The 14,545-nt window shown below is 38.3% G+C and overlaps 1 protein-coding gene across 1 annotated transcript in view; it reads right to left on the bottom strand.

The window, feature by feature from the left end:
• SLC7A11 (solute carrier family 7 member 11) overlaps nucleotides 1–14,545 on the bottom strand; it is a 74,926-nt gene that overhangs the window by 19,576 nt on the left and 40,805 nt on the right. Inside the window, exon 7 of the mRNA XM_066385231.1 lies at nucleotides 43–166. Within this exon, the coding sequence (XP_066241328.1) occupies nucleotides 43–166 (124 nt within the window). The remainder of the gene's footprint in view (nucleotides 1–42; nucleotides 167–14,545) is intronic.

Genomic DNA, 14,545 nt, shown 5'->3' on the forward strand with positions numbered 1-14,545 from the left:
TTAACCTACATTCCATTTGGCATTTCCCCAACTTGGACTTACCACCGCTACCGCATTCGACAGCAGGAGCTCCTCCGCGCTAATGGTCGTAAAGTAGGCCACGTTTGTCAGCACGTAGCCAATGGTGACGATGACCATGGATATACATATGGCAAGGGGGATAGTTCTGGAATGCACAAGGAATTGCTCATAATCATCTTTTGTTAGTCATTTTCGGAAACCAAAGAAGATAACAGAAACTTCAATGGCATGCATGATAAATATAGGCTCTGTCCGGTATACCGTGAAGTACTACTACACGTTCCTTTGAAATGTAATAAGGTCCATGGGGGCAGACACTCCAGTTGTCCTGTCTCCACAGCTCTACCCACAGAACAGATCAGTCTACCCCGTACTTGTACTCCATAAATGCTAGAGCAATGTTTCTCAAACTTGAGCATGCATCCTCTGGAAAACGCAGACTGCTGAGCTCACGGCAGAGTTGTGAGTCAGTAGGCTTTACATTTCTAACAAATTCCTTCCTGGGTGATTCTGATGCTGCTGACCAGGGAACCACACTTTCAGAATCAGTATCCTCTCTACCTTTCTAATACTAATTCATTGCCCTGACACCTTTCTAATACGAGTCCCCCTGAAGGTCAGTCACATTCAGGGGATTTTTCCCTTCAATAGCTTCCCTTACCATCATATACTACTTCCAAAATACTTTTGGAAGTGTGAGAGCAGGATGGAGCTACCTTTCTAAATGATGAGAATAATAATTTTGTTTAGAACACAGAAAGCACAGACGTGCTCACGGTAATGACCTTGTACAGCCCTGCTGTGAGTGCAAAGGAGGCTTAAGATCATGAATATCTATTAAAGCAACAGCGCAGATAATCTTATAAAATTAGAGGTGACGTGCTGTGAGGTACCCATGACCGGACAGTGCTGACACTATGCGGCACCAAGAAACACCCAGTGCGAATGCAATGTGATATCTTCATTTCATGCACTGGGAAAGCCAGGCAGTTACTGACCCTAATAATTTGATTCCATGTTACCAATACACATTACTTGTTTAACATAATCACCTCTTCAGACTCTTTCCAGTTCAAGCAACTTAAACCTTGAGCTCTCTGAAGAAAGGGCTGCTGGGTTTTTCAGCCATGCAGCTATTTCCTTAACCCTGCTGGGTGCCTCTAATGAAGACCTCAATATAATTTCTTCCAAGACGAACATACAGTTCAGAACCAGGAAAAAAGGGGGAGGTTGCAGGGGAGGCACAGCCTGGCTCATTCCTCAAGCTGGGCGTGTTGCAGCACTAAGTCCCCTCTCATTATGCTGAACAGCACTGTCCCCTGCGGAGAACAGGCAAACCTAGCCAGTCAGCAACTGCTATTCATTACACGGCTTGGAGCCTGACACTTCCCTGATCCCCAAAGCCTTAAGCCTTGATGGAGAAACACATTGACCTCTAAATCCTGGCATTCTGACATGAAAGGAGCAGATGTGTTCCCTCCCTAGTGTGAAGAGGTTCTTGTAGAATTTTCTCTTAGCACCATCACGTGCATTGCTCGTTGTGATTGATAAATGCTCAGTTGAAGCAAAGGAAACCACTGGGCCAATTAAATACGTCAGAGTGCACAGCACTAGGCAATTAAAGATGAATTCTGTCTCTTTGAGAGAAAGGGTATATGCAAATGAACAAGTGGATGAAGATGAACATGAAGGTTCTATAGGCAGCTTTTTAATCGCTCGCTGTGTTACTTTAAGCTAGAATCCTTCCAGCTTGATAATCTTCCCAAACTTCTTTCCATGGAGGAGAGAAACAGAGAGTAGGAGAGAAAGAGACTCTCTATCCCTTTTAAGAACTGTATTAAGAAATAAAATTAAGACACAATTAAGCAATGACATGGTCCTGGTAATAAAAAGTGAGGTGACATGGTTCAGTGCAGTGAAGTAACCTACCCCGCCCAGGACGGGCAGGCCTGTGTCATCACATGATGCTGTAAAATGGTAACAAGAAGTAAGTCTCCAATTTGGGCTGTGGGTTCCCAGCACAGAATCTAGAATACCAGCCTGACTCTTCCAAACCCACCGCCCCTTCTCTCTGTTTCCTGCCTGGAGATGATAGTCCATCTCAGGAATCCTAAAAAAATAAATAAAATAAATATAAAATAAAATAAAATAAAATAAAATAAAATAGAATAAAATAAAATAAAATAATAGAAAGAAAAAAATGTAACCTTCCAGGTTAGTTTTCCTCTGTTTTTTGTTTTTTTTTTTATCAGCTTGTCGATAACAAAAACACCACTGGCAGCTGCTGTCATTTATGTGGTGTCTGTTACGCACCTAAAATGTTATCAGGCACTTTACATGTTTGCCTCAGTTTATCCTTGGAGAACCCTGTAGGTTGGAAACATCATTACCATTTTTATACGAGGAAATGAAGTCTTAGGGAATTTAAATAGCTGTTCAAGGATGCATAGCTAGTGAGTGGAAACACAGAATTCAGCGGCAGATCTAGCCCACCTGGAAGTCAAACCACCTTCACCACGAACGGGTACACTCTCTGCTGCACCCGGGTCCGCAAACACGACCCGTTCATTTTTAGAGAGATCATAACTGCTGAATGGAATGTGTACTGGAGAGCTCGTATCAAGACCGTGTTTCTCATGGAGTCACAGGAAATGCGGCTTCATTTACTACAGAGGAAGGACAAAGCCTTATTCCATGATTTTTATAGTTTGTCTGTGTATTGGGAGCTGTAATGTATAGTTTCCCTGTTTAGGAAGTAGACTTGCTTTTCTTCTCTTTCTTTTTTTTTTTTTAAATTTGAAAGACAACAGAGGCTAACTTAATTAATTTCCCTAGGCAACTTTAGTATAAAAAAAGAAAAGATGGCATGCTTGTCAGATAAACTGAACTAGATTAACAGTTTTACAATCAGCTAAATATATTAGAGGGGAGCTTAAACTATAGGACAAGAGAGAATCTAACCTTGCTGCAGTTCCTAAACGCCCAGCAATTCCTCTCTAGGTAAATTTAAGCCCTTGGGAATTGGAGAGGTTGTGGTAAAAACAGCCTCTCTTTTCTGTGCTGAGGTTCTGTCTCACTCGGACACAGAGAAGGAGGAAAGAGCTTCTTGGCTGCCTTGAAATACACAGCAGTCAGTGACTGAGGGAAGCATCTGACTTGTCCAGAAGGGCTTGGCACCAGTGGTCAAGTCCTGGGTTTCTTAGCGTCAAAGCTTACAAGCCACTGGGTGAGCTGATAAAAGCTACTAGGCTATGCCACAGCCATCTTTCCGAAGGCTTTAGATGCAGAGTGCAGATAAGCATGGTTAGTAACCCAAGATGAAAGTGAATGGCACATGATAATAAAAGGAATTAAAGCAACTGCGAGGCCACTGGCATTTCCCAGCCTCTGCATGACTGTGAGGCAGCCACTAATTCTAAGCGCAACAAAACCACTGTCTTTAAGCTGGATAAAAATAACACACACCTAGGCAGTCTACTCTTTCTCAAGTATTTGTGAATGGTTGTTCTGATTAACAAAATATGAATGTATTGAAAAAGAGTTACCTAAGCCCTAAGAACTTTTTGTCATCAAATAAATATATGTGTGTATGTATATTATACACACACACATATATTCCAAATAATAGGCATTAAGTATATGAAAATCTGATATTGTCATTACTTGCCAATAGTCTTCAATTAAAAGATATTGTCATTACTTGCCAATAGTCTTCAATCAAAAGGTCTTAGTCTTCTTTTCTTAAAAGTTTACCTGAAATTGGCACCTATAACCAGTCTATGTCAACAAATATTTATGGATTAATATTTGTTTCATTTGAAATTATTACATGGAAGTTTGAAACATCTGCCTAGAAGCACTTTCATACTAAGGGCTAGACCTCCCCAGGAATCCAAATGGCACCAACAGTAAAGACTCACAGTTTACATTTGAAGCACTATATATTTTATCTTTAATATACATTTTGTCATTTCAAATCCTTTGTGGAATGAGCTAGAGTATTAACAATTATTAAGCAAAATTCACAACAACGCATTGAAATGGGAGGTAATACCCTCGTTTTCAAACAAGAAAATCAAGGCTCAGAGGGGTTCAGTGACATAGTCAAAGTCACAAAAGCAGTCAGTGGGAGGACCAGGACTTGAACTAGCTCTTCCAACCTTAGGTTCTACATCCATAGGATATCTTGTAAAGTTGTTCCTACTTTAACTCTATGTACAAGGTCCTTAGGACTCTTACATAGGAACAAACATGTATTATATTTTATATAAGTAACACAAGTATCATATTGTTATAAGAGGACACATTTAAGCCAAGTATAAATGTCTATGTATAGTAGCTAACAGTCATCACAAAATACACATGCAGCATGGGCTACATTTTAAAACATGCTATGCATCAGAAATAACCACTGTTTCCAGGGCTTCATATTGGCAAAAAAAAAAGAATCTTACTATTAAAAGAGAATGAATAAACCTAGCTTGATTCTCCACAGAGTTGAGCACATCTGAAGGTTACAGGAATTTCTGATATGCAGCCCACATGAGTAATTCCATAATCACTTGCGTTTAGGGTAATACTAAAATTGCTTTATAACTTAAATAAAACCTTCTGAGATTTGTGGGAACCAAAATAAGTTCCATGCGATCCCTGGTGTTAGGTACACACAATGGGGAACACAGAACTCAATGATCCTGGGACATCTAAAATTGTCTCTGAGCCATGGGGCCGGACATAATGATAGCTCTGGTCAAACCTACTCTTGGGTACTTGGGCATTCTGGAACTTTTTAAGACAAGTAGTTGATGTTTCATATTTTCTATTTAAAAATCATTAAGATTTTAACACGTGTATTTGTCATTCAGGAAAATAGAGGGAAGAATAAAAGGTAGAATTCAAAAGGGCAAGAAAATGGCAAAATTTGTAATATGTGAGAAAACAGGGTTTTTCAAAGTATTTTTTAATTCTATTAGTAAACTTGGGACTACTTGTTTATATGATTGAAACATAAGTGAAGTTCATTTCAACATAAAGTATTTCCAGTTCTATTAAGTATATTTTGATTCCAAGCATTCATTTTAGAATCATATTTGTTTCATACTTTCTTTATAATGTCCCAAAAGAGACCTTGAAAGTTTTTCTTTAGATCTGGCCCAAAAATTACTCAAGCATCTCTTTTTTGGATTTACAATATTTATTTTTGCAGAATTACTGTTTATTTTATTACCCCTGTGGTTAATTTTATATCACGCCTCAAACTTCAGTCATGTGTTGCTCATAAAGAGTATATCTCAAAGAGAATTTATATTTTTCATTCACATGATTTTTCTTCCATACATTTTTACATATGTTCCCTGACTATTACTCATTCCAAACTCTCCAGGGATCCCTAGACGTGGAACTGTTCTACTTGACTATGTAATTTTGATATTTTTAGCAGGGACTGAATTACAAATAAGTGTTCTTGATAGCTTTTCAGGCTTGAAACAATTAGACTACAGACTGGGATTATACAAGTCCCTTCAGGTGTTTTCAGTGATTTTGCCTCATTGTCATTTAGGGCTATCTCTACATCTGTGGTTACCCACCATGCGTGGGAATTGGGCTGTTAATAACATTTTAAAAGAAACACACTTGAGGAGACACAGCAAGTCATTGGGGAAATGGCGTGGGTTGTACCAGAAGGGAAAAAAAAAGGTAGCGAGAGAAGAAGAATGCATTCAATAAACCTATTTATGAACATCCTTAAAGGTTCATGGTTCATTGTTCCAACTTAATGACTATTCCTGGGCCAAGGCTGACCATAGTGAAGTGAGAAGCTGATTGTCACATAAAGGTACACGGTGATCCCACAGATTTCAAGCATTATGCACCTGCCCTCTGCCTCTGACAGTAACATTGTCAAGGCTATGGTTGTATGGTTGTTTTCACTGAGACATTTTACATTTCAATACCACTGATGTCTAATCTAAATCTCACCATTCTCCATTGTCCATAGATGAAGAACTCCACAAACAGAAGGAGAAGACAGAAAGACCTATAGGGAGATGTATGAAATGAGCAGACACAGATGAAAAGAGTGTAGGGCTGAGAGGCCCCTGGAAATGTGCACATGGACATACACAAGAGGGAGAAAGGTCCAGCAAAACCACATGGAAAAATGAACTAAAACTCCAATTCAGAAGCAGGGCAATAAGCCATCAGAAGCATTAGTATGAACATTTGTATTCCTTGAAATACTTTATTTTCTAATCCTACTAATAGAATTAATTCACACCTACATAAAATTATTCAGCAAAATGTAACTCGAGAGCAAATTTTCATTTGCTTGCATTTCATACACGTAAAAAATTTACATTGTCTGTATCTCATTTTTTCTCATAGTATAAAGATTTAGAGTATGTCTTCCAGGTATATTACAGTTGTCTATATTTATCACGGATAAACATAAAGATATTAGTAGGCAAGTCTGATTGTACAAAAACAAAACTGGTTTCCCATAAAATGTTAGCTATTAAATGACTGAGATAAAATATTTTAATAACAGTAAGTTTCACACTAACGTTTGATGTCTATTTTTGTTATGTTGTCTTTAAAATACGTCTTTTTTTGTTACAAAGCTAGTAAAATACTTTTTTAATTAAAAAATTTTCAATTACAGTTGACGCACAGTATTATATTAGTTTTAGGTGTATAACGTAGTGATTAGACACTTCTATAACTTCCAATGTGTTCACCCTGATAAGTCTAGTACACAACTAACACCATACATAGTTATTACAGTATTATTGACTAGACTCCCTATGCTGTACTTTACATTTCTGTGACTGTTTTTATTTTTTTTATTTTTTATTTTCTTATTAATTTTAATGGTGTGACATTGATAAATCAGGGTACATATGTTCAGAGAAAACATCTCTAAGTTATTTTGACATTTGATTATGCTGCATTCCCATCAATACGTCTTTTAAATTTTCATTCTTTTCCTCGGGATTCAGTCTAAAGGTAACAAAGGTAATGCAACATGTCAGTGAACCATTTTTTATAACGTAGTTCTTGAGATACAGATACATGCATGCAGGGGTAGTCAACCTTTTTATACCTACCACCCACTTTTGTATCTCTGTTAGTAGTAAAATTTTCTAACCACCCACCGGTTCCACAGTAAATGTGATTTATAAAGTAGGGAAATAACTTTACTTTATAAAATTTATAAAGCAGAGTTATAGCAAGTTAAAACATATAATAATAATTACTTACCAAGTACTTTATGTCAGATTTTCGGTAAATTTGGCAGAATAAATATTTATAAAACAACTTATTATAGTTAAATCTATCTTTTTATTTATACTGTGGTTGCTCTGCTACCACCCACCATGAAAGCTGGAACGCCCACTAGTGGGTGGTAGGGACCAAGTTAACTATCATTGCATGCATGGTTGAGACCCTTAACTGACCACCACAGTTTTGTGTTCCTCTTTCCAAACTAGAAGTCATTCCTAAGAAGTAACAGATAGGCCACATTTCCCAGATTCTCTTATCTCTAGGTGGGAATGTCACTCATTCTTATGTGTTAATTAATGTGGCAATTGAAGGCCAAGATGGTTAGAAGTGGGTTCTTATTACGCCATTCTGTTAACTGTGAGCCAAGGAATGGTAAAGCCATATTCTGGGGAAAGTCTGTGTGACAGAATCAACCTGTGGAAGAAAGCCTACCAGTCAGCCAGGGACACTAACAGTGGACAACTGTTGCTTAATTTAATAATTAAACCTTTGGTCCTGGCCAGGTGGCTCTGTGGATAAAATGTTGTTCCAGCATGCTGAGGTTGCAGGTTCAATCCCCAGTCAGGGCATATAACCAGTAAGTGCACAACTAAGTGGAACGAGTTGATGTTCTTTCTCTCTTTCTCAAATCAATGGAAAATCCCTTACTCCCCCCTTCCTCTCTCTCTCTCTCTCTCTCAAATCAATGAAAAAAAATTTAATTAAACTTTCTGTTGTTTAAAACCATTAAAAATCTGTGGTTTGTTTATAGAGCTGGTATTATCCTAATAAAAGAATGAAGGGCTTCATTATATCAAGACTTTTTGTGAATCTCAATTAATTGGTTTATATATATATATAAGACTTAACATGGATCCTACATTATGTTATTTGTCTTATAAGAGACCAGAATGTAATATATAAAATTCTTAAAATAATTTTTCAAATGACAAAATCAAATAAACACATTTGCATCTGAAAAAGCGAGGATAGTGAAAAATTTATTATTCAAACTTCCCAGTAACAGAGCAAAGATAGAGCCCCTTGTTTATTACTGCGAAATCTAAAACCTCCTGTATATCCGACAATGGCCACCAATTCGACAAAGATCAAAGCACAACTGCCCCTTGTTCTGCCCAAGGACACATAATAAAACAATGTGATGCTAAATTAATATGCTAAAAACAAGACAACATAAAATAAATATACTCACTTTGGCATAGTAAATGGGAATTAGAGTCAAAATTCCCTCAGGCCATATACACATATCTTTGAAGACACTGACAACACTTCTACTCCACACACATAATCAGGTCCAGCACATTTCTGATCAGCACACAATAGGAAATGGAACAGCTAAACATGGGACGTTCAACCAGGGCAAACGAACTACTGCTTCTGCCACCAAGAATTTATTCAACATTCCTGACCAATAATGATTTATCTAATTATTCATAATCACTTCACTTTGCTCTCAGGTGGTCAAATAGAGAAATGGAAATCTACCTGGACAATTGATAGGATTACAGGCTACTCTGTTTTAAAGCAGATCAGTCTTCTTTACTTGTTTTATGTATCAATATTCTGCCAGACAACCGAACTAATCCAGCTTTCAAATATTTTTTTAAATTTATTTTTAATTTATTGTGTTAACATGGTTTCAAGTGTCCCATTTAAAATAACCCCAACTACACACTGCACTGTGCCCCCCCCAGGCCCATGCAATGTCTCTTTCCACCCCTATTCCTCACCCTTTGCCCCCAATCCCACCTCCACCTTCCCTTCCTCTGCAGCTATTGCTACCCTGTTTCAAATCGTTTGAAAATGACTATTCTAGATTCTACAAGTCAAATTATGCCTTATGTCATTTTTTGGACCCAATAATGGCTTATTAAAGTATTAAAAATATGTGAATTGGTTTCATAAAGTGTCATTCATATATAGACACTTTATGAAACCAATTCATATGATCCTATAAAGTTGAAAATATTTTTTCAATGCAATAAATTCCTATTATACTCTTAGGGTAATTGAGGGGGAAATTCTTAGTAGGAAAGCTATGAAGGGATAAGAGAGCCAATATCTACAGCCTGGCTTTAGTCAAAGAGGTAAATCCGCATGACAGGGCCACAGAGAACATGACACAGCAGCTCCATAGAGCAGTAGAGAACAGCGAAGATGAGGAGATAGGGTTGACGGGCTAAGAACCCTGCCGGTTTAGAGAGATGAGATGTCATCGTCAAGAAAGCGATGATGAAGACTTGTGATGGGAATGGTTGACAGCTCCCTGAAAAGGTCAGAAAGGCCCACTGAATGGCAGCCCCCCTGCACACCCACCCTCTCCTCTCCTCTCCTCTTCTTGGGCTGTCCATTTACAAAGATTCATATTCCCAGCGGAAATGGAAATGTTGTGATCTTTTATCTTTCAGCTCAAAAGTTAAGTCTTTTGAAAAATAAGCCTTTGTGCCTTCATTTTATATTTACTATGCCTTTTCTTAGACTACAAAGGTTCCTGGGCAAACCTCTGTCCAGGGATAATGTCCCCCGGTCACCCATGGTGCACAATGGCGGAGGGACTGTCTGTCACGGGGAAGCAGAGGTTGTCCTTCTAGTCACGTGCCACTTCCTTTCCCTTCTCTTCCATAGTTTCCCTCAGCCTCTTTACCTGAATAAAACCTCACAGCCAAGAAAAGAAAAAAAGTTATATCTACTATCCTAAGTGTAAATTCTTTTAGCAGCATCTCTTCTCTGGAGTTTTGCCTTTGAAACTTGCTTTCACTTGCTTTCAGAGAACTCCCTGGACTGCAGTGTGAAGGGATCTAGCCCTGTCCCAGTTCCTAGCAGGGACACAGGAGGTCACTGGAGCTCTCTGGGCTTAGACTTTTTCGTCCGTTGAAGAAGGTGTTGAGCCTGACCTGTGGTGGCACAGTGGATAAAGCGTCAACCTGGAAACACTGAGGTTGCCGGTTCAAAACCCTGGTTTGCCTGGTCAAGGCACATATGGGAGTTGATGCTTCCTGCTCCTCCCCTTCTCTCTCTCTCTCTCTCTCTCTCTCTCTTTCTATCTATCTATCTCCCCCCCCTCTCTAAAATGAATAATAAAAAATAAAAAAAAAGAAGAAGGTGTTGAATTAATAAGATCTAAAGTCCATTACCCTGCAAAGTTCATTATTCGGTCCCTTTAGCAAATAAAATGAATCTGTGAAGATTGTTTAACAGAATATTTGGAAAAGTCAGTGTAGCACTGGCTCATACATCAGAGCATCCTAAGGAAACGGCCACCCTTGCCTTATTCTGTCAATCAGAAGAGAGAAAAGGATGCCGGCTCTACAATCTCTTCTCCTGTGTTCTGAGGCTTATGATTCTGTCCCCAGCCGGGGACACCAGCACTTTAAACCACCTTCTATCACTACAGCTTCACAGTGGCAGCCCAGCTGAAAAAAACTGGGTCATTACAGAAGACCATTGAAAGGAAAAGTGGTCTGTCCCCCTTCCAGATTTTGAAATGGTATCTCTAAATTAGGTCAGACCTCCAAAGGACCAAATACAATGAGCATTTTATCATAGACAATCATGGATTGTCTTTGTAAGTCGCTAAATTTTATACCTTTACGTTTATCAAAACTTTTATTTCAAACAAATATTTTAAAATTCATCTGAATTTCAGGAGAGTATTTGCAGTAATATTATTAAGGGTACTGCCATATGCATTTTGTCAAAGTCCTTTAAATAGAGTTCACTCACTCATTTAACCATTGGTATCAAACATCTTCCCTATGCCAGGCATTGTTATAAGTAAAGGGATAAAGATACCAACCACATCAAAAGATATATTCTTACGTGAAATCTCAAATTGCCACAGGATAAGACATGGACAGCTCTCTCCCTAGAACCCAGCTCTGCATCCCCCCCCCCCCACCGCCAACATCCCAGGGGTCCTCACATGGTTGCTTCAGTCCTGCTGGTGAGTCTCAGATCAAAGTCTCCCACTCAGAGAACTCCTCCCTCCTTTTAACAAGCACCCCAGTATTCTCCATTCTCTACTGTTTTTAATGAGAAACAAACAAATGAACAAACATTGTCTAATTCCTATTCTTTTACATGTCTTTATGTATTCATATTCACCAAATTCTACTAAGAAATTAAGGCCACTCACTGAGCATTAAAAAAAGCCTGCAAAGTATTTGCTCTAAATCTCTAGTGCAAACATTTTAAGCGGGGTGGTCAGGACTGTCACCTTGGAGGGTAATTCTGTTTCTCATGTAGCTTGTAACCATATGTGGTATTCCCTGACTCCTTGGCCTCTGTTATTTTTATTTGTTTACCAACCTCTTATTTCTAGGACATGTCCTCAAAAAAAATGGTTCATTAAAACAGAGAGGTAATATCATTTTAGAATATATAACTTGGGATTTAAAAAGACAGTTAAAATAAAAGCTTGTTGGCAGTAGTGATGGGGAGACACGCAAAACTTGGCCATAGTGAAATGATTTCAACCAAGCTAAGCTATCGTTTTGACTCTTCCTCTTACATTATTTTCACAGCCGTGAGATAAATCTGTGCAAACCTCCCCAAAGAAGACTTAAAAATATAATAATAAATGGAAGCGGTGATGAGAAAAAAAATAAAATAAATAGGTAAAAAAGCAAAGTTAAGAAGCAGCTTTAACAGAGAAAAGAAATGTTTATTCCATCAAAGGCTCATGTGAATTGTAAATTATTAAATCTCTAAGAACACCTGATTTATGAACAGCATAACACAGCCCCTAGCCAAAACCGTTTTTTAATAAAAAGCAGGAAACCTCCTGAAGTTCATCTCTGATTTAATATCAAACACAGCAGCCACACATAAACATTTCCCCAGAAAACGGTAATAGCACAGCACAGTTGGTGGGCAGCCGTCCCTGGGGAACCGGCAGGACAAACAGGGTGTCAGAACCACGGAAGCAATCAGGGCTCAGAAGCTACAGGAAGTGGCCAATGGAAATGGACCGCAGACTGAAATGATGTCCCCAAGGCAGGGCAACGGTGTGAGAAAGTCTCACTTCTAGATACACTCCTGCAGCTGCTCCCAGCCCTGGACAAAATACTAGACTGCCTGAATGACCACTGGATCTGAGAGAGCGACACCACTGTGTTTTATGGTAATTTGCACACAGAAGTATAGACGGTAACCAAGCGAATTGGAATTGCTATGAGAAAACAAAGACTAGTGACGAAATAATCTAACACGGCCTTTCTCATTTTGTAAGAGGAGCAGGAAACATCTTAGAGATGCATAAAAACATGATTCAGATATTTTCCCACAGATACTTCGTTCGAAAAGAAGAAGGAAGGCAAAGGAAAATACGTTCTTATTCTTTCTAATATATGTTGCTTAGGAACTGTGTGTATTACCCTGTTTATACCTATGTGGTAAAGGATTATTTCTCAGGAATATAAATTCAACTTGTTGGATACATATATAATAATTGATTTCATTCATGTTTAATCCCTCATAGGGAAGTATCAACAACAAAAATGATCATAAAAAATAATTTTTGCATGTTTCCATTGATTCATGTGGTGGTACTATGCAAAATATTCTGGAAAACAGAAAATCATTATGAAAAGTGTTCTATTAGTAAAATTCAGAGGTTAAAACAAAGAGAGCAAAAAGAGAAAAGAGTTAAGTCTAATATTATTGGCAGCTACCTTGTAGGTTATTTTAATTAGCTATTATTATTATTTTTTAATCTGAAAGAAAAGAAGAAACCAACTTAATAACTTACCACAGAACTCATAAGAAATTTCTGGACTATAAAAATTTTAGCCACAACATATAGAATACATATTTATATCAGCACATATTATGAGATAATGCAACCAAAGTAACTTGAAAACTATGAAATATCTACCCAATGGAATACTATGCCACCATTAAAAATGGCATTTACTAAGACTTTAAAGATCTATGAAAATTAAATGAAATGACATTAAATGAAAAAGATGGGCTAGGTCTAGATGAAAAGAAAGAACCAGGGGTGAGCTGAGATACACACATCTGGGTGGCAGGGCTGACTTTGCGGTGATTTCAAGCTGCTGACACAGATAAGGCTCTGGTCCTCTTAGGGGAAACAGTAAACAAGCAAGTATATTCCAGAACACCAAGGTGCTAAGGAAAGATGCACGTATACACTTATGATCCAATACATACATGCATGGCTGACATACATACACATACAGACACACACACACAGGGAAAAACACCAAAATATCAGAATAATCTCAGTGAATACTTTGATATGAATACGAGATGATAGGTGGTTTTCATTTTCTTCTACCTAAGTTTTGGCACTTGAAAATCTGACCGTCTATTATTATTAAAATAAACGAGGACAGGCTACATACTGTTATTGCAAAATATATGAAAATTGTCATGTTCTACTTTGACTTTTTCTACTGGGGTACAGAATACATTTTTAAAAAATAGCTTTCCTTTCTATCACTTCACCAAATGGATCATTGGACCACACCTAGTAGGTGGAGATTTGTGCTCTAGTCCTTTAAGAATGGATCAAATAAGCTGAGTCTGTTAGGAGAAATATGAGAACAAAAACAATCAAAACTATCTCCTGCTTCTTGGCACCTGCCCCTGGATCAGACAGGTGGAGCTGGGAAGGCAGGGCTGAGAGGTGAGGGTTAGGCCCAGGAGTTGCTATGGAAATGTCAACAACAGAAAAAGGACTTAAGCTATCATTTGAGGAACAGGAAACGCCGGCTTTGCCTAATCACAGGCTTGCATCATATGTATGTATGACGGGTTGAAAAGCACCTACAGACCCAAACTGAAGCTTCCTCCCCATTGCAAGTCAGAGTTGTGCTTGTGGCTCGGCATACAGACAAACAGCTCTGAGGCCTGAGGCTCCGAGAGCGACCTCACTGAGCTTAATGTGCAGTTGCATTCTCCCAACCTCTGCAACTTGGTCACCATTCCTTGGCAAGAGGTACCGCATTCTGAGGACCAAAGAGCCAAACGCTTACATACAGTTAAAACACATTGAACCCGTCTTCCACCAGACCCTGGGCAGCTACAAAACACGATTTTAAAATCATGATCTCCTCTTGCTATTTCTATTACTCATTTCCTTTGTCATTTTCTGGCTCAAAACAAAGCTAATTTTGTCTTCTGTATCAATTTTTCTTCTGCTTGCCTCAGGCCAGCATATAGGAAGTGAGATTTTGATTGTTTACATGACCAACACAGAAAGAATAAATATTGC

This window comes from Saccopteryx leptura, chromosome 1 (assembly GCF_036850995.1).
Source record: "Saccopteryx leptura isolate mSacLep1 chromosome 1, mSacLep1_pri_phased_curated, whole genome shotgun sequence".
Classification (NCBI taxonomy): domain Eukaryota; kingdom Metazoa; phylum Chordata; class Mammalia; order Chiroptera; family Emballonuridae; genus Saccopteryx; species Saccopteryx leptura.